Here is a 19,620-nt window from a genome sequence, read left to right as displayed (position 1 = left end):
GCAACGGGGAATCACTCAAACGCAACTTCAATGGAAACGCCTACAAGTCGCAATTGTACATTGTCGAAGTTGTAGAAATATCGCAATTCTTTTGCGAAAAACTGTAATGGAAACACAGCTATAGATGAAGAGGAGTTCGTTGGTTTTGAGTGACAATGAAGGAGAGAGGAGAGTGGTTGACGAAGCCACCCTGAACCTGTTCGTTTCCGACACTGAAGATGAGGACTTTGGTGGTTTCAGTACGCAGGAAGAAGAGGAAGACGAGCATTAGTGACTTGACTTCTCTGGTTACAGGTTTGCTGCACATATAGCCTATTGTTGTGTGATTTTGTCTGGGGATTAGTGACCTGACTTTTGTTTTGTTTTGTTGAAATGTTAATAAATGGGAGCTTCCCCAAACAGCCATCGCTTTCCCGACATTCCTCTCTGTGCACGAACCCTTTCATATGGTAATTAAACATCAAAACACCCGCGGCTTATAGTCCGGTGCGGCTTATAGAAGAAAAAAATAGTCAATTTTGGTCCCGCGGCTTATACACCGGTGCGTCTTATAGTCCGGAATTTACGGTAATCAGCATTTTTTAAATATTGCAGTGAATAACGGGTTATAATTTTTTCCTTGAACAAAATGGATTTAGTGCGTGCTTGAATTGAACCCGTCAAGTGTAAATCCCTCTCCCCAATATTCTCGTCCCTTCTCTCCCCCTAACAGAAGGTGCGTCACAGTAAGCTGGCAGAGTCGGTGGAGAAGGCGATCGAGGAGAAGAAGTACCTGGGTGGTGCCGACCCGTCCACGGTGGAGATGTGTTACCCCCCCATCATCCAGAGCGGAGGAAACTACAGCCTCAAGTTCAGCGTCGTCAGGTAGTCCTCGTCTTTGTTCAGCGTCGTCGGGTAGTCCTCATCTTTTTGAATTCACGTGCAGTGTTTTGATCCCCTTTGGGTCATGTGAAAGCTGTTGCTTATTTACTGAATTTTTAAACGTACAGAAAAAAGTGCAATTTTAAATGTAAATGTTTTTGCCCGTGTTCATACAAACTTACAGTCAAACCTGCTTTCAGTTCAGTCAATTGATAATTAAAATTTTAAACTTGAATTCTAATTGTTAAACCTTTTTGATGTGAGATTTTCTTATGAATTAGAAATTGAGAGTGAATGTTCAGTCATTACCAAATATTTAGCAGTTTGTTGAATCGACTGAATTCGCCCCACACCGGCAACTGACTAAATCGATCCCTAATCATGATGTGTTCCTGCTGCCCGATGCTGGTGTCATGTTTCACTCAAAATTGGTACAACCGAGGGGAAATGCCCCAAGTCTGTTTTTTTTTTTGCCTTTATTTATACAGGGAAGGCTCTTGAGAGCAAGCTCCCATTTTCAAGAGCGCCCTGTTACAATGAACGTATACAAGGGTTTACAAACAGACAAGATAAGAGCAATAAGAACAAATGATAATCAGCTAAAACATGTGCATTCCTCATGTGCTCTCGAGGAGAACTCTAAATGAGTCCAGAGAGATCCATTTCTCCAGCTTCAGAGTGTCCTGGAGCATATTCCACTTGTTAGTACCGTAATGTACTTCAGAGTGTCCTGGAGCATATTCCACTTGTTAGGGGCATAAAATGAAAAAGCAGTCTTTCCTTGTTCGGATCTCACCCGTGGAATACGCAGCCTGAGGTGAGATTGCGAGCGTGTACAATAACTGGTGTTAATGTGATTAAGAAGTGCAGACAGTTACAGTGGAAGCTGTCCAATCAAGGCTTTGTAAATAAATAAGAGGCAGTGCTGCTCTCTTCTAGCTGTCAGAGAGGAGCCAGCTCACTTTTTCATACAAAATACAATGATGAGCAAGAAAACAATCACCTGTTATGAAGCGCAGGGCGCTGTGATACAGTGTCGAGCGACTTCAAAGCAGTTAATGAGGCATGCATACAGTATATACAATATCTCCATAATCAAAAACAGACAATATTAGAGATTGAACAATCAATCTTCTAGTGCAGAATGAAAAACAAGATCTATTTCTATACAGGAAACCAATTTTCCTCCTTAGTTTCTTTACAAGGTGATCTATATGCACGGTAAAGGACAATTTGGCATCTAGCCAGATGCCTAGGTATTTATATGAATTAACACGTTCAATTGGGTCATTTTGCAATGTAATTACACTCAAACTGTCGTTGACAAGAGGAGATCTCGAGAAAAGCATCCATTTTGTTTTATTTGAATTTAGGACCAATTTAAGGTCAAACAAGGACCGCTGTAGAGTATTGAATGCGGCTTGTAACCTCTCAGCGGCCTGAGCAGGGGTGTCCCCGACACAATATAGGATTGTGTCATCCGCATAGAAATGTACGCTACAATGCTCTATAGGGAAAAAAATATTGTTTATGTAAAGGGTGAACAGAGCTGGCTCTTATGTTGTCAACGACAATAGATAGTTTTCTACCGCAAAGATAGTTTGAGAACCATTTGAGTGAGTGGTCGTCCAGACCAATGGAGGCCATTTTGTTTAACAGAATGTTATGGTCAACACTCAACAGTATCAAACGCCTTTGACAGATCTACAAAGAGGGCCGCACAATGCTGGCGGGTGTCAAGGCAGTTTACTATAGTCAAAGAAAAAAGGGGAACCAAGGCACTCTTATTGTGGAAAAATGAAAAAGCCTTTATTAGAAGTGGCTATGCCGACATTTCACTTATGAAGACAAAGAGTGGAAGTGACATCATAGTCAATGGGTGGAAGTGACATCATAGTCAATGGACAACCCTAGTGGTCAACATGGGTTATACAGGTGAATATGTATCATGAAACACCAATATGTACAATAAAACACCAAGCAAAGTGTGAAAATACAAGATCAAACACCAAATATACAGGTATAGGATTAAAAACAATATAAAAACAAAATTAAAAACCAATGTATGGCCATACAAAAATTACAGAAATGGAGAATAATCAATTTCTTCATTTAACCCAGGGGAAACCATGGCATTGAGTTTGAAAATCCAAAATGTTTCCCTCTGAAGGAGCAGTTTGAGCCTGTCCCCTCCTCTGTGAGAGCAGTGGACCACTTCTAGAACCACCACTTTTAAAGAACTGGGGCTGCTGTGGCCAGCCTGTTGGTAATGCTTAGCCATAGGATATTGGTCATTGGCTGTTCTGATGGCATAAACATGCTCTGTGAATCTGTCCCTCAGTCTACGCTTTGTGTGTCCCACATAGAAGCAACCACATCCACATTCCAACCTGTAAACAACATATGTGGTGTTGCAGTTTGAGAAAGACTTTAGCTGGTACCTGAAGCCACTTGTGTCTGTGAAGTGCTTGCTTCTGATCATGTGTTGACAATAATTGCAGTGTCCACACTGGTAATGGCCTGCAGGGGCTGACAGCCAATGCTGCTTAGTTTTAGGCACCATGTCACTACGCACCAGTTTGTCCTTGAGGGTGGGTGCGCATCGGTATGAGACTGGGGGCACGGTGGCTCAGTGGTAGAGCTGTCGCCTCACAGTCAGAAGGTCCTGAGTTCGATTCTCGCCTGGGACACTGTGGGCGCTGTGGTTGTGTTCCCCCCCATATCTTCAGTGCCTACTGCCCAGGTGGGGTATCTCGTCGTAAGGGCCTTTCTCTCTGTGTGGAGTTTGCATGTTCTCCCCGTGCTCCCCCAGGGGGTTCCTCCGTATATAACCCCCCCACTAAAAACATGCAGAAGATCAGATCGTCTTCGTCATCCGACCAGTGACGACAACATCTGAAGTTGGTCCCCGGGCGCTGTACGAGAAAGCGACCACTGCTCCTGGCCTGCGCCCCGGAGGAAAGGACATGCCTGGATGGGTTAAATGCAGAGGACACTTTTCACCGGCCACCGTCAGACGCATGAGTGTGTTGTGGCCGCATGCATGTGTTGTGGTGTTCGTGTGACAATAAAAGACGGGGCTTGTCCCGTTACGAGAGTTACGAGAGACAGACGGGGGCTCTGGGAGTGCATCGATTTGAGACAGTTTGGGCATCATACGTGGTAGCATATTGTCAATGTCTGCCACTTTGGCGCCTGGAAAGCATCTAGTTTCACAGTTGGTTATAGAGACATGGCGTATAATAGAGTCACCGATAACCATGGTTTCACATACCGGGGGGTTTGGAATGTCAGCATCGGCAGGGTGAGTGATAGGAGGGCAGATGGAGTCCCCCTCTCTAGTTTCAGTAGACCCAGCTGCAGCCGTGATCCGGTTCTCTCCGGGGAGCGGGCCAGTAATGGTGGTGCGACAGGCTTCAGTGAGAGCACCAACGCCACTCCCGGTAGCGAGATCGCCGGAGAGCGGGAGTAGAGCGATGGGGGTGCGAGTAGAGATGGATGTCCTCACTGCGTCTGGGGCTCTCGCTGGGTGCAGAGTAGCGGATGTGATCTTCCCGGGATCCATCATTTTTCCTTTTGACCATTCATTTAACCCTGTAGTACCCAGACATAGTAAAACATAAAAAAAATGTTTTTAAACCTTTCAGGTGGTGTTGTAGGAGGCCTTTGGAGATGATAATGAAGTGTTAGCAAAAAAAACATGTTTTTGTAAGGTTTTATGGAAATAATAATATTAATATACTATTTATAATATGATATTTGGGGAATGTATTTCACAATAACAACATATGTACATGTTCTAGTCATTTTGCTGATCACAAAACAAAATTACTTACTTAGAATTGATAAACCCAGTCCAATGAAACAAAGGGTGGTTCATTCTCAGCCAAGTTCTGGAAGTTGTGATACATCATGACCTAACATTTATCCACCTTATTTCCAGTGTTGGGGGTAACTCATTACAAGAGTAACATATTACATGTAATATATTACTTTTAGCAGTAACTCAGTAATATAACTTATTACTTATAGGATTTCAGTAATATTATACCAGTTACTTTGTCAAGTAACTCAAGTTACAAATTTAGTTTTTCTTTTTTGAAATCAAAGCACATATTTAAATAAATATACAATAATTTCCTAATCAAACTGTCTGTTCTTATGCAAATAACCACTACAGATGGCAATAACAAAGGAAAAGAATAACATTTAGAATTTTGGATTGTTTACACTGACTTCAAGGCGGTTGACATTCTTTTTCGGGATGGTTCCCGGGGCGGCGATGTCATTCTGCTGCTGCTGTTGTTGGTGGTAAAAGTAATGCAAAAGTAGTGTAAATAAGTAACTAGTTACTCAAGTCACGTTCCGGACCTTGTACCCACAATTCTTTTTTTTACAGTGGGGCATTCAAAAATAAGGTGGGTACCTTTTTTTAGATCAAATAAAAATGTTGTAATTCTGCAACAGCGGCGGGTCTTACAGGGTTAAAGTTATAATAATCCATACGATTTCAGTTTTGTTCTCTTGGGTGACACCTGTGGGGATGAGTGGTAATTAAGTGAGATCCAAACGGTCTTATCGTGTGACATTACTCAGTTTGTTCAGCCATAGTAACCACCCGTAATGCTGTTATCCTACTTCACACAAGAGTTGTCAGGAACCTACAGTAACCTACAGAGTGAGTCTGTTGTGTTAGCTCCGCCCACCCTGTGAACCTACAGTAACCTACAGAGTAAGTCTATTGTGTTAGCTCCGCCCACCCTGTGGACCTACAGTAACCTACAGAGTAAGTCTATTGTGTTAGCTCCACCCACCCTGTGAACCTACAGTAACCTACAGAGTGAGTCTATTGTGTTAGCTCCGCCCACCCTGTGAACCTACCGTAACCTACAGAGTGAGTCTATTGTGTTAGCTCCGCCCACCCTGTGAACCTACCGTAACCTACAGAGTGAGTCTATTGTGTTAGCTCCGCCCACCCTGTGAACCTACAGTAACCTACAAAGTGAGTCTATTGTGTTATCTCCGCCCACCCTGTGAACCTACAGTAACCTACAGTGAGTCTATTGTGTTAGCTCCACCCACCCTGTGAACCTACAGTAACCTACAGAGTGAGTCTATTGTGTTAGCTCCGCCCACCCTGTAAACCTACAGTAACCTACAGAGTGAGTCTATTGTGTTAGCTCCGCCCACCCTGTGAACCTACAGTAACCTACAGAGTGAGTCTATTGTGTTAGCTCCGCCCACCCTGTGAACCTACAGTAACCTACAGAGTGAGTCTATTGTGTTAGCTCCACCCACCCTGTGAACCTACAGTAACCTACAGAGTGAGTCTATTGTGTTAGCTCCGCCCACCCTGTGAACCTACAGTAACCTACAGAGTGAGTCTATTGTGTTAGCTCCGCCCACCCTGTGTCACCACAGACACCAAGTTCATAAATGCTGCAATACTGAAAATGCAAAGGCTTCCATCAATGGGTCATAGACTCAATCACCATTGTGTTCACTCACTATCAGATAGATAGATGGTGACTTAACAGACATTTAGATGAAAATCTTTGAGATTATAAATGTAACTGACCTTATCCATCTCTACACCAGCGATAAGAACCACATGCACTTCGGTGCCATCACGTGTGCCATGGGGATCCGCTACAAGTCCTACTGCTCCAACCTGGTGCGCACGCTGATGGTCGACCCACCGCAGGAGATGCAGGACAACTACAACTTCCTGCTGCAGGTGGAAGAGGAGCTTCTCAAAGAGCTCAAACACGGTGTGTTCAGGGGCCTCGCCAGCAGGGGCAGTGTTGGCTTTTGTAGATGATGCGATGGCAAAGATGAGAGGGTGTGTGTGGGCGGGGGTGTGTGAGTGATGAGAGGGCGGGGGTGTGTGTTCACCTACTTGTCTTAAAGGCCTTGTACGTTTTTAAAAACATTCCAAAGTTGTCCAGAGGGATGACGTCAGAGGCTTATGGTTTGATGACGTCAGAGACTAAGTGGCCGTTCACGCCGCGCTGAAGCCACGCTGAAGCCACCGTTCAGGATTCAGTGCTATTTTCCAGGCGTGAAGCTTGAAGCTGCCAGACATGAATTCAATGGGAGTTGTGGGCGGGTTGAATGTGCACCGTGCAAGAGGCTGGGGAAAAGAGACTGCTCCTGGTGTGACCGGTTATGCGTTCAGCTTGAGCCTGCCTCAAGGCTTCAGTTCTGCCTATGGTGTGAACAAAGGTTTACGGTTTGCGTCCAGAAAAAGGCCAAACATCTAGCACCTCTAGAGGCCAGCATGGTAGGTAGTGACTTTTTGGATAAATACAAATTTATTTTGCTAATCTATTTTATTTATTGATTTAACACAACAGCAGTGATTGAACGTACTCTGTTCATAAAAGTTGAGTTGCTATTCTAAGCAGCCAGTGTCTCGCAGCTCTTTCTAAGCAGCCGGTGTGTGGCAGTAACCTGACGCTGAACAATACCGCCCCCATCTGGCAGAGTCAGGTTAGTCTGGCAGCCGGTGTCTGGCAGCTCTTTCTAAGCAGCTCGTCTGGCAGGCAGCTCTTTCCCTGGGGAAAAAACGCAAGAAGTGAGTTTTTGTAGCAGCACCAGTTTGATTGGAATACATAGAAGAAGAACTGGGTAGTTGGCATGAGCAGCGATGGCTGAACAGAGAAAGAAAAGAGCGCCACCTACCGAAACTCAAGTATAGTGCATGAACACCACAGCAATCAGCGCTTAGCCACAAATGTCACCAAGATAAGAGGATTTTGCAAATTACTTTTCCAAATACTCTTAAACCATCTTGAACCTGTGTGGGTTAGGGTGTGGGTTAGGGTGTGTGTGGGTTAGGGTTAGGGTGTAACCTGTGTGTGTGGGTTAGGGTGTGTGTGGGTTAGGGTGTAACCTGTGTGTGGGTTAGGGTGTGTGTGTGTAACCTCTGTGTGTGGGTTAGGGTGTGTGTGGGATAGGGTTAGGGTGTAACCTGTGTGTGTGGGTTAGGGTTAGGGTGTGTGTGTAACCTGTGTGTGTGGGTTAGGGTTAGGGTGTGTCTAACCTGTGTGTGTGTGTGGGTTAGGGTGTGTGTGTAACCTGTGTGTGTAACTAGTTTCTCTCATTCACAGGAGTAAAGATCTGTGATTCCTACAACGCTGTTGTGGAGTATGTGAAGAAGGAGAAGGCAGACCTTGCACCCAAACTCACAAAGAACCTTGGGTAACAAGCACACACACACTCACACACACACTCACACACACACACACACACACACACACACACACACACACACTCTTTACTGTTTATACTCGCACACAATCACATTGCGCACTCTTGTCTCATCTCTTCATTTTGTAGTTTTGCCATGGGGATTGAGTTCAGAGAAGGCTCCTTGGTTTTGAACGGCAAAAACCAGTACAAATTGAAAAAAGGTGAGAACATAATCATATTCAGAGGCTTGTTGGTGACATTGTTAGAAATAACATTCTGATTCAGATGTCTGTTCTTGCATTATGCCGATAAAGTTCAATTCAAATTTAACTAAATAAAATGCAAAAAATGAAGTTGTCTGTGCAAACAGGCCTTTGCATAAAAGTTGTGAAGATGATTTCAATTTTATGAAGGAATGAATATCTTGGGACATTTCAAGATTTGCTTTTGCAGAATCATAAATTAATGTATAAATCCATAAAGATGAAGAATTGTAAGCAGAGTTCATGTGTGTGACTCTACCAGGCATGGTGTTGAGTATCAGTCTGGGTTTTGCTGACCTGGTGAACAAAGAGGGGAAGAAGGAGGAGCAGAAGAAATACGCCCTGTTCATCGGAGACACGGTACAGATCAATGAGGTGAGACACACTCTGACATGTTGATATGGGAGCAGCAATCAATCAGGACATTTTCAAACTGAAATGACAAGATTGAGTCAAAATAAGGAAACATGCCAATGTTATGTCCTTCAAACACAAGACCATCTAATTTTACATTTCAGGCTCCTATCCAATGTCACTTCAAAGTCCAACAGTCAAAAAACCACAAGCATGAGTAGAAATGGTACGGTCCAGACGCCCAAACATTAATAACAAATGTGAAATGTGTGTGTTTCTGTAACAGGAGGATGCTGCCACGGTACTCACACCAGTGAAGAAGAAGATCAAGAATGTGGGAATATTCCTCAAGGTAACTGTCTTGGCTTGGCATCTTGTGTGAGAGGTTTTAGTTTTAAGATTTTATTTTATTTAATGCCTTGCCTAGACAAATGACTAATCCATCTCTTTGTCTGTTTTTATGCCTCCGCCGGTGATAGCCAGGCCGAAGGCATTATGGATCCGGGTTGTCCGTACGTCCGTCCGTACGATGTTTGTTAACGCGATATCTGAGGACCGCCTTGACGGAATTTCATCAAATTTGCCTCAAACATCGACTTAGACTCAAGGATGATCTGATTAGATTCTGGTGGTCAAAGGTCAAGGTCACTGTGACCTCTCGAACGCCATTTTCAAGCTTGTTAATGCGATATCTCAGGAATGCCTTGACGGAATTTAATCAAAATTGTCTCAAACATTGACTTGGACTCAGGGATGAACTGATTACATTTTGGTGGTCAAAGTTCAAGGTCACTGTGACCTCTCACACACCCAATTTCCAAGCTCTGTAACGCAACATCACAGGAGCGCCTTGACGGAATTTATTCCAATTTGCCTCAAATGGCGATTTGGACTCAAGAATGAACTAATGGCGGAGGCATAAGTCCGCGTTGCGGTCGTTCTAGTTTTAATCATCAATTGTTTTAATAACAAAATAAACTAAGGTTTGTTGCCTTTGGGTTTCTCCTTTCATTGCATTTACGGTAGTCTTTTCACCTATTGCAAAACTGCAATATATTTTTTAAGCATTGTACTTTTTTTACAGTGTAATTTCTCATACTACTGTATTTGCTCATTTGTATTATTCATATCTATGGATCTGTGTTCAGAATTCAGTTATGTAATTTTGGCTTAAAACCATGAAATGACTCACACTTACTCTGTGTGTGTGTGTGTGTGCGTGCGTGCGTGTGCGTGTGTGTGTGTGTGACCAACCATGGTTCAACTTGACATGAAATGACTCACACCTATTGTGTGTGTGGTGTTTTTGCAGAATGATGATGAGGAGGATGAAGAGGAAGATGCAGATGATGCTGAGGAGCTACTGGGCAAGGGAGCGCGTGGTGCAGCCCTGATGACAGACAGAACCAGGGTGTGTGTGTGTGTGTGTGTGTGTGTGCGTGTTCATGTACCTCTTGTCAGAGCGGTAAAGGAATATCGTCCATCAGTCCAAATATTTATTATTAAGAGTGTGGCAGACTGTTTATTCTACCAGGTCAATATTGTTTAAGAAACCGTTTCCTTTCTCAATCTAGTTCGCAAAACAAATGTCTGGGAAAGACTGAATCAACTAGCCAGTGGGAAAATAATTAGTTTGGTTTTGAGTGTGAGTTATGCGTGTGCTTGTCTGTTGCTCTACAACTGTGTAATACATGTGTGTTGTGTATCCAGGTAGTGTGTTTCCACATGTTAAAATCCACACGCGTGCATGTGCCTTCTCCCCTTCAGAACGAGATGACGGCAGAGGAAAAGAGGCGGGCTCATCAAAGGGAGCTGGCCAATCAGGTGAACGAAGATGCCAAGCGCCGTCTGACGGAGCAGAAAGGAGAGCAGCAGATCCAGAAGTGAGTGGTGGAGAGATGGAGGAGAATTTAGGAAATTGGGGTTCATAGAAATTTGATAACAGTTCCTACATGTATTATGTACAGTATGTGTAAGGAAGTTTGTGTGAAGTTTGCTGGATCTTAGGTAAGGCAGTAGGGGTGTCACAATATATCGTCCCACGAAATTTCGCGATAGTAAAACGTCACGATATGTATCGTTGAGATGAAATCTCATATCGCAAAAAAAAATCAAAACTTTTTTTCTTTTTTTTCTTTTTTTTCAAAAATAGACTAAGAAACGTCTTTGTTTGTTGAAGTTCAATGTGTGGAAAGTAGTTCAGTTGAACAAGTCTCTGAAGAGACACATGAGAAGTTATACAGGAGAGAAACCATTCAATTGAGTTTCTGGCAAAACTGTTTACTTGACAGGAAAAACTGGAGATGCATAAAAAATAGACTAAGAAAAGTCTTGTTGTTTGAGTTTGAAGAAAAACTGAAGATGCATAATGAGAATGTATACTACTGATAAACATTTTAGTTCAAAGTAAATCTAAGTGACGGTGTAACTCATTCTATTTCAAGATAATCCAATCTCATGTTTTTTCTAGTTGTTATTGTAATAACAATTTCCCACAACAGCATGTTTTGTATCTGTGCATTTCAAATAAAATACTACTTTTCCAGTCATATATTGTTATTATTCAAGTTTAAAAAAATATTGTTAAAATCGTATCGTATCGTTATCGTGAACCCAGTATCGTGATACGTATCGTATCGTGAACTGAGTGTATCGTGACACCCCTATAAGGCAGTGATCGGTTAGAACCACAGAGATGTCTTTCAGGCAATTTATTGGAGATATCAGGCAGAAATATCAGGCACAAGCAACATACAGAGTAGCTAGCAGATAGATAGCTTGCAGAGACAGAGAACCTTGTGTATCATGTGCAGAGGGATAACAAGTCACAATATCCCGGGAGGTATGACATCATCGATGACCTCACAAAGTCACGTCTGACATCACACAGTCTGGAGACAGCCTAGACCGTCTTGACATCGCCGATGACCTCACAGGAGAAACTGTGACATCACCGATGACCTCACAAGGTGAACTCTGACATCATCATCGATGATGTCACGGCGGTGACATCATCATTGCGTCGTGGGCCCCTTGGTTCGTGGGTGTCAATTGCCCCAAGAACAGGGCTGATGGTGGGCCATTACGGAGCCTTTTCTACAGCCGCCCTCAGATTCCTGTGGGGAATCTGTATTCTTCCAGAAATGGCACTCCAGTCCCACCAGGTGTAGGCAGGGCTCGGTTGATTAGTCTGGCAGTGAGGGGAGCTGAATCCGCTTGGCCATCGGCCGGGTGTAAGTACGTCACCTTTACGTCAGCAGACCTCACTTTGTTGTCCAGTCCAGGGGAAAGTTTGGTGACTGTCCCCCATCGGCCAAAGTGCACGCGGGAGCTGGGGGTCTATGATCATCTTGACACCTCAATGAGGAGTGTCCTGAGCACCTCCTCTGTAACCAGCTATGCCCCAAGGCCTGCATCACTGAGCAAGTCTCTCGCTCCCAGCGACCGCCCAAGTGAGGGGCATCTGGTGGATTGAATTTCCAGTTTCCAGTTATTATCCCAGCTTTGTTTTGGTACAATACATCAAGAGCAGAAAAAAAGGTTGCATCATAAGTATTTGAAAGTTTATTGACTTGAAGTTACAGTTATCTGAATCAGCCTGATGTGGTTTAAGTGACAGTTATCTGAATCAGCCTGATGTGGTTTAAGTTAGTTATCTGAATCAGCCTGATGTGGTTTAAGTGACAGTTATCTGAATCAGCCTGATGTGGTTTAAGTGACAGTTATCTGAATCAGCCTGATGTGGTTTAATTAGTTATCTGAATCAGCCTGATGTGGTTTAAGTGACAGTTATCTGAATCAGCCTGATGTGGTTTAAGTTAGTTATCTGAATCAGCCTGATGTGGTTTAAGTGACAGTTATCTGAATCAGCCTGATGTGGTTTAAGTGACAGTTATCTGAATCAGCCTGATCTGGTTTAAGTTAGTTATCTGAATCAGCCTGATGTGGTTTAAAGCCCCAATCAGTAAGATTTTTGACATTTTTTACTGTAATATAACTGCTTTGTAGTCACAGGACATGGTAGATTGACTTTTAATAGGGAGACCCTCGTCTTTATTTATCCCACACCGCCCTCCATTGGCCAGCACTGGGACTAAGCAGTTTGTCTGTCACGTCCCGTAGCAAGAAAAAAGAAAAAAAGAAAAGCATGTGCGCATGCGCTGTACAGCGGAAGAGCTGTGTTCATGAAAACGAGGAAGTAACTCGATTCGGATTTGCTACGAAAATGATGTTTCACGGAACTATGGATTATTATTTCATCACGTGGTGAGTACCCGATGTCACAACATGTACATAGAGCTTCTGACGCTGTGTTTTGTTGACTTTGAACGGCGATATCGTTATCGATACTAATGCACGCAGAGGGCGCAGTGGAAAACTTACTGAATGGGGCTTTAAGTGACAGTTATCTGAATCAGCCTGATGTGGTTTAAGTTGGTTATCTGATTCAGCCTGATGTGGTTTAAGTGACAGTTATCTGAATCAGCCTGATGTGGTTTAAGTTAGTTATCTGAATCAGCCTGATGTGGTTTAAGTGACAGTTATCTGAATCAGCCTGATGTGGTTTAAGTGACAGTTATCTGAATCAGCCTCATGTGGTTTAAGTGACAGTTATCTGAATCAACTGAAAAACACAGGTTGCGAGCACACTCAAAATCGATTCAAAAACTCACTGGGTGCAGGGCAAGCAAATAGTTCAGAGAAGGGAGAAGCCAGCAATCATATGAAAAGACATTTGGAGTGCTGGCTTCTCCCTTCTCTGAGTTATCTGAATCAGCCTGATGTGGTAAACTCCAACCTTCTGATACTGTGAGGCAGGTTAAAACAAATACTGTCAACCCATCAGTATTTCTCTATATGTAGATTGATTACCGTACTTTTTGGACTATAAGCCGCGGCTTTTTCCCCATTTTTCGGCCCTGCGGCTTATATAACGGTGCGCCTAATCTATGGATTTTTACAGCTAACGGCCACTAGGGGACCTCCTAAATCTATGGATTTTGGTACGAGAGACAGAACGAGAGCAAGACAGACAGACCCTGATTGGATGATGTTGCAAAAAATGTGCCTCGCGACCTGCTTGGAGCACTGAGCCACTAGGCTCTCTCAGCCACTACTGTAAAACACCCTCCCACCCTCCCTCGCTCCGGGGGAAAAATGGCGGCGATTGAGCAAGAAAGACAGTCTGAATGAAATTGAATGTAACGTTACGTTCCCAATTCTATGTATTACATTCTAAAAAATTAACGGCAACATTTTGGAAGGCTAAGCCACACAACTAGCTCGTTGTAATCTAACATCATGCTTCAAAAGATGGAGAACTGGCTGTGTTACGACGATGAGGGTAAGGACTCAAAACGGTCTCCACTGATAAGACACGGAGATCTCTGTTACAGGCAGGCGCTACGCCTCCTCCTGGTTGGTAATTAAACATTAAAACACCTGCGGCTTATAGTCCAGTGCGGCTTATATATGTAACAATCATTCAATTTAGCTGCTGCAGCTTATATTCAGGTGCGCCTTATAGTATGGAAAGTACGGTAAATACATGCCCAAACATTTAATAATGTATTAATTTATTTTATTATGAATGTATTATAAAGGTTTCTCATAAGGGAAGCAACACAACTCCTGGTCCATTCACTTATCATCTCCTGCCTGGACTACTGCAATGTTCTTCTGGCCTGGGCTACCTGCTGCAGCCATCCGACCGCTTCAGCTCATTCACGACGCTGCAGCCCGTCTGGTATTCAAACAACCCAAATTCTCTCATGTCACTCCCCTCTTCCGGGACCTTCACTGGCTTCCCATCTCGGCACGCATCAAATTCAAGACACTGGTACTGGCCTACGGTGCAGTACACCAGACAGCCCCTCTGTACTTACAATCTATGCTCAGGTTCCAAACCTCCCTCCGCTCCTCCACCAATGCAGGACGCCTCGCCCCTCCATCTCTACGTGGGCTCAAAAGTCACTCATCCCGATCTTCTCGTCCCTGGCGCCATAATGGTGGAGCAAGCTACCCCCTTCTGTCAGGATGGCCCAATCACTGTCCATCTTCCTGCCAAGACTAAAAACACCTGGTCCGCCTTGAACTAACTTCTTTCTCTCTTCTAAAAAAAAGATCTTCTCAAACTGCTTTCTACAAGTGCTACTCTATTCCTTCAAAAGAGTCGTAACTGTCTTAGATTTTGTTGCATAGTTGATTTCTCGTGTTGACAAAATGTGATATTTACAATTTGTAAGTCGCTTTGGATAAAAGCGTCTGCTAAATGACGTAATGTAATTACTTTCTCTCCATCTCCGCCCCAGGGCCAGAAAATCCAACGTCTCATACAAGAACATGTCGCAGATGCCCCGAGAAAAAGACATCAGGGACATGAAGATCTTCATCGACAAGAAGTATGAGACCGTCGTCATGCCCGTCTTTGGCATTGCCACACCTTTCCACATCGCCACCATCAAGGTACACACTATGATGTTCCTTTCACAGTCGCAGCCCTAACTGGATCCCAGTTACTCTCGACACCAGTTCCTTCAACCCATTGATACCTGATGCAGCGTTTGCGTGTATATCCCTCATTTGTGTGTGTATCCCTTTAAGACCACGAACTGCGTATACGCGGTTCGCAGTCATAAAGGGATACACACACAAATGCTGCATCAGGTATCAATGGGTTAATCTGTTTGGTGTGTGTCTCCACATAGTCCCACTGGGATGAACTTTTCTCCACCTGAAAGCACCATCATTATATTACAACAATGTACAAAGGCAAAATACAATCAAAGCCACAGAAGGGAAAGCAAAAGTGATTGGCTGTATTAAGCAATGAGAGTGAGTCAGGCATCAACTATCAAAACCATTTTTAAACATTTCCTTGTCTGGAAAAGGCAGAAGTTAAAAATTAAGCAGTTTTCCAGTGTCCAGTGTCTCACAAATTTTTTGTAGGTCCCAATTCGTGCAGCTGTAACCTCTTAAAAACGTGTGTCTCTGGTCCATAAAACATGATTCTGGATTAATTTGTCGAAAATATAGCAACCCCGTTTGTCGTGACGGAGTTGTCCCTTCCTCGTCCCAAGAATGCTCTGTTTCTATAATATATTCAGAACTAACAGTTCCCATTGGCCGCTGAGGGAGAGCCCGCCCCAGGCTCCCAGCGGCCAATCAGATTAGCGTCTGTGGACCAGCACGCTAGGTTGTGTCTACAACTAACGCTATCGTTAACTTAACATTGCTACGCTAAAGAGGACATCTCAAAATGCCTAGACTTACCGAATGCACCTCCGCAGTTGCTGGATCACGTACAGTTGGCGTCGCTCCAGCTAGAAGTGTTAATTTTGTGGCTATAGACAAAATGGTGCAGGTAGCTTGTGTGAGAGAGACCCGCGCAGTATGCGTGAGGAAGCTCGTGACGTCCCAATTCCCCTCTGGGCAAACGAAGCGTTTGGGGGTGTGGCTTGGAGGAGGCTGCAGGGGGAAGCTGGATAGGGACAAATCCAACTGTGGCAGTTCTGAGCTTGTGACCACTCATTACAGGGAGGGCTGACAGCAGTATACCGTAAATTCCGGACTATAAGCCGCGGCTTTTTTCCCGTTTTTTGGCCTTTTTTGCCCCCTGCGGCTTATATAACGGTGCGTCTTATCTATGGATTTTTTCCAAAAAAAAAAAAAATCTCTCTTTTTTTAGCACTCTTTCTAACTATAAATCCACTTCTGTTTTAATTTCCTCTCTTGCCCTCTTTTAACAACATAACATAACATAACACAACACAGGTAAGCAGAAAGAAAAAGACGAAGCAATCACGCCATGAATGAGGAAATGACTCACCTGCTGGAGGCTGGAGATACACGCTTGGGCTAAACTTTTACTCCGTGAAACACTATCGATTAAGTCCGACATCGCTCAGAGGTTTTGAGCAGCTTGAAAACAAGTTTGAAAACGTGCAGAAGTCCATCCACTCACTCACTAAAGAAACTAAGGCAACCGTGAACAGAGTTTATAATGCGGAAAAGCGCATCCGCGCACTGGAGGACAAAAACAACACAGTGAGTCCGAAAATGGATAAAATGCAAAATCGAAACCCTGCACACGCAGGTTGATGACTTAATCAGCAGGAGTAAAAGAAATAACATTCGCCTGATCAATGTAAAAGAGGAGCTGAGATCGGTGACATGGACGCTTTCGTGGCAAAATCCTGTGTTACATCCTGGACCTGAAGGAAGGCGAGAAACCACCAGAGGTGGACAGGGCACACCGGGCGCCTCGGCCACGTCCAGACCCCGGCCTGCCACCGAGGGCCATCTTCATCTGCCTACTCCGCTGGCCCGACCGTCAACTCATCCTCCAGGCTGCGGGGAAGAAGCCCCTCACTTGGGAGGGTACGCGCTTTTTCGTCCGGGCAGGACCTCTCCGCGTTGGTGCAACAGAAACGCGCAACATACAACAGCATCATCGAGTCAATGGATATCGCTTTGGCGTACTGTACCCAGCGAGACTCGTCATAACCAGACCGGACTATCTTTAGCACTCTTTCTAACTATAAATCCACTTCTGTTTTAATTTCCTCTCTTGCCCTCTTTTCACCACTCCGCGGACACTGTGTGCCCAGCGGCGGAACAAGAGCTCAAAGTGAAACTGCCGAATATCTTTTGAGTTGGACTGGTCAATAGTACTGTGAGTAACTAAAATAAAAAAATAAAAAACGGAATTCTCTCTTCTTTAGCACTCTTTCTAACTATAAATCCACTTCTGTTTTAATTTCCTCTCTTGCCCTCTTTTCACCACACCGCGGACACTGTGTGCACTGTAAAAAAAACAAAAAATACCACAATGTGTGATTTTGTCTGGGGATTAGTGACCTGACTTTTGTTTTGTTGAAATGTTAATAAATGGGAGCTTCCCCAAACAGCGATCTCTTTCCCGACATTCCTCTCTGTGCACGAACCCTTTCATATGGTAATTAAACATCAAAACACCCGCGGCTTATAGACCGGTGCGGCTTATAGAAGAAAAAAATAGTCACCTTTGAAGGTGCGGCTTATAGACCGGTGCGTCTTATAGTCCGGAATTTACGGTATATGCATTTACAAGTAAAAACAGCTTTTGCACGGAATGGGACCTTTAAGTTAATCATTGCAGTGGAAGTTAATAGCCGATTTACAACCTTAACTTAACCCATGCATGCACATATTTAATTTTTTTTGCCCCTATAGTTTAATATATTCATTAATCTCTTGTTTTTTATTCTTTTTCTGTTTCTCCATTTCTCTTTGCATTTCCTCCTTCTTCTTCTCCTGTGCAGAACATCAGTATGTCTGTAGAGGGAGACTACACCTACCTGAGGATCAACTTCTACGTCCCCGGCAGCTCGCTTGGACGCCACGAGGGCAACATCTTCCCCAACCCAGACGCCACCTTTGTCAAAGAAATGTGAGTGAATGGTGACTGCTCTACATCCCATCAGATGAGTGTACGATATGAACCAGGGGGCAAAAACGCCCAAAGAAATCTCAGAGATGCCCCTAGAAACCATGATCAAGTCAAGGAGCAAAAATTGCCCCCAAGATTTTGATCATTCTATTTTCATTCAATTAATTTAATTTAATTTAATTGGTTGCCAGAAGAAGACGACGAACACACACTTTAGCAAATGTATGCACTAATTACGGTACTATTTAAAGTGCCCCCCAAATTTTGGACATGTCCCCATTTTTTAGACAGCGGGGGCAAAAGTTGCCCCCAACATATTTCTTTAAATTTCCTACACTGGATCAAATGTATTGGCAAGACTGATGGAGAATGGAGAGACTTACCAGCTTCACAACTTTTCCCACGTATGTTTTTTTGGCTCCCCCGATATTACTGCTGCTGGTTAGACTGACATCAAAACTACCTCCCTTTCAGCACGTACCGGGCGTCCAACCTCAAGGCCCCCGGCGACCCGTTGGTGCCCTCCACCAACCTGCAGAATGCCTTCCGCATCATCAAGGAGGTGCAGAAGCGCTACAAGACGCGGGAGGCGGAGGAGAAGGAGAAGGAGGGCATCGTCAAGCAAGACTCGCTGGTCGTCAACCTCAACCGCAGCAACCCCAAGCTCAAAGACCTGTACATCAGACCCAACATCGCCCAGAAGAGGATGCAGGGCTCGCTGGAGGCGCACACCAATGGTGAGGGAGGAGGAATGCTGATGTGATGCTCCTCTATTCAGATGTGATGCTCCTCTATTCAGATGTGATGCTCCTCTATTCACTTTGCTCCCGTCACACAGAAGGTCAATCAGTGACTCCAGTCATATCGAGACAATGCCACCATTCGTGGGGGGGGGGGGGGGGTGCACGATATTCAACTTCCCAGTGGGCAGCAGATTGCAGTTCGGTTTATTAAAATGGAGCTGTCAGAAGTTTGTGCTACCTAAATTAAGGCATCCGGGTAGATTCCCCGCCTACCAACACAAGGGCTGAGGGGTTCGAGCCCCTGCTTTACCTCTGGCTCGGTCGGCCGTCCATACAGGCACGATTGGCCATGTCTGCGGGTGGGAAGCTGGATTAGGGGTACTGTACGTGTTCTGGTCGCTGCACTAGTGCCTCCTCTGGTCAGTCGGGGGGACTGGGTGGAATAGCATGATCCTCTCACACACGACTAGGTGCTGCCGGTGAAACCCCTCGCTTACCACTTTCAGACAGACACGGTTCTGGTTCTGGCTCTGGTTCTGTTCTGGAGTCTCAGATAGGGCTGTGCGATTAATCAATTTTGAATCGTAATCGAATTAATTAGTTAGGACGATGTTAAAAAAATGAAAATCGTAAAATCGATTTACACTTCAATTAGGGTACGGTAATTACGTTATGCGGGGCGGCTCTCTCTCATGTACATATGCTGCTACTTGTCCATTCTCCCCGCTGTAAAGTCTCTCTAGAGGCTGTGATACTGGCTACTAAAGACTAGGGG

General features: G+C 44.3%; 1 protein-coding gene across 1 annotated transcript in view; it reads left to right on the top strand.

Moving 5' to 3' along the window:
- supt16h (SPT16 homolog, facilitates chromatin remodeling subunit) overlaps positions 1 to 19,620 on the top strand; it is a 59,026-nt gene that overhangs the window by 15,274 nt on the left and 24,132 nt on the right. The window contains exons 6-16 of the mRNA XM_083639805.1: positions 713 to 864; positions 6,460 to 6,632; positions 7,974 to 8,064; positions 8,203 to 8,276; positions 8,581 to 8,693; positions 8,959 to 9,024; positions 9,985 to 10,083; positions 10,440 to 10,555; positions 14,984 to 15,137; positions 17,975 to 18,102; positions 18,577 to 18,839. Of these exons, the coding sequence (XP_083495931.1) occupies positions 713 to 864; positions 6,460 to 6,632; positions 7,974 to 8,064; positions 8,203 to 8,276; positions 8,581 to 8,693; positions 8,959 to 9,024; positions 9,985 to 10,083; positions 10,440 to 10,555; positions 14,984 to 15,137; positions 17,975 to 18,102; positions 18,577 to 18,839 (1,429 nt within the window). The remainder of the gene's footprint in view (positions 1 to 712; positions 865 to 6,459; positions 6,633 to 7,973; positions 8,065 to 8,202; positions 8,277 to 8,580; positions 8,694 to 8,958; positions 9,025 to 9,984; positions 10,084 to 10,439; positions 10,556 to 14,983; positions 15,138 to 17,974; positions 18,103 to 18,576; positions 18,840 to 19,620) is intronic.

This window comes from Poromitra crassiceps (assembly GCF_964638095.1).
Source record: "Poromitra crassiceps genome assembly, chromosome: 7".
Lineage (NCBI taxonomy): Eukaryota > Metazoa > Chordata > Actinopteri > Beryciformes > Melamphaidae > Poromitra > Poromitra crassiceps.
The sequence above is the reverse complement of the archived record's forward strand: the minus strand, read 5'-3'. Positions and strand labels throughout refer to the sequence as shown.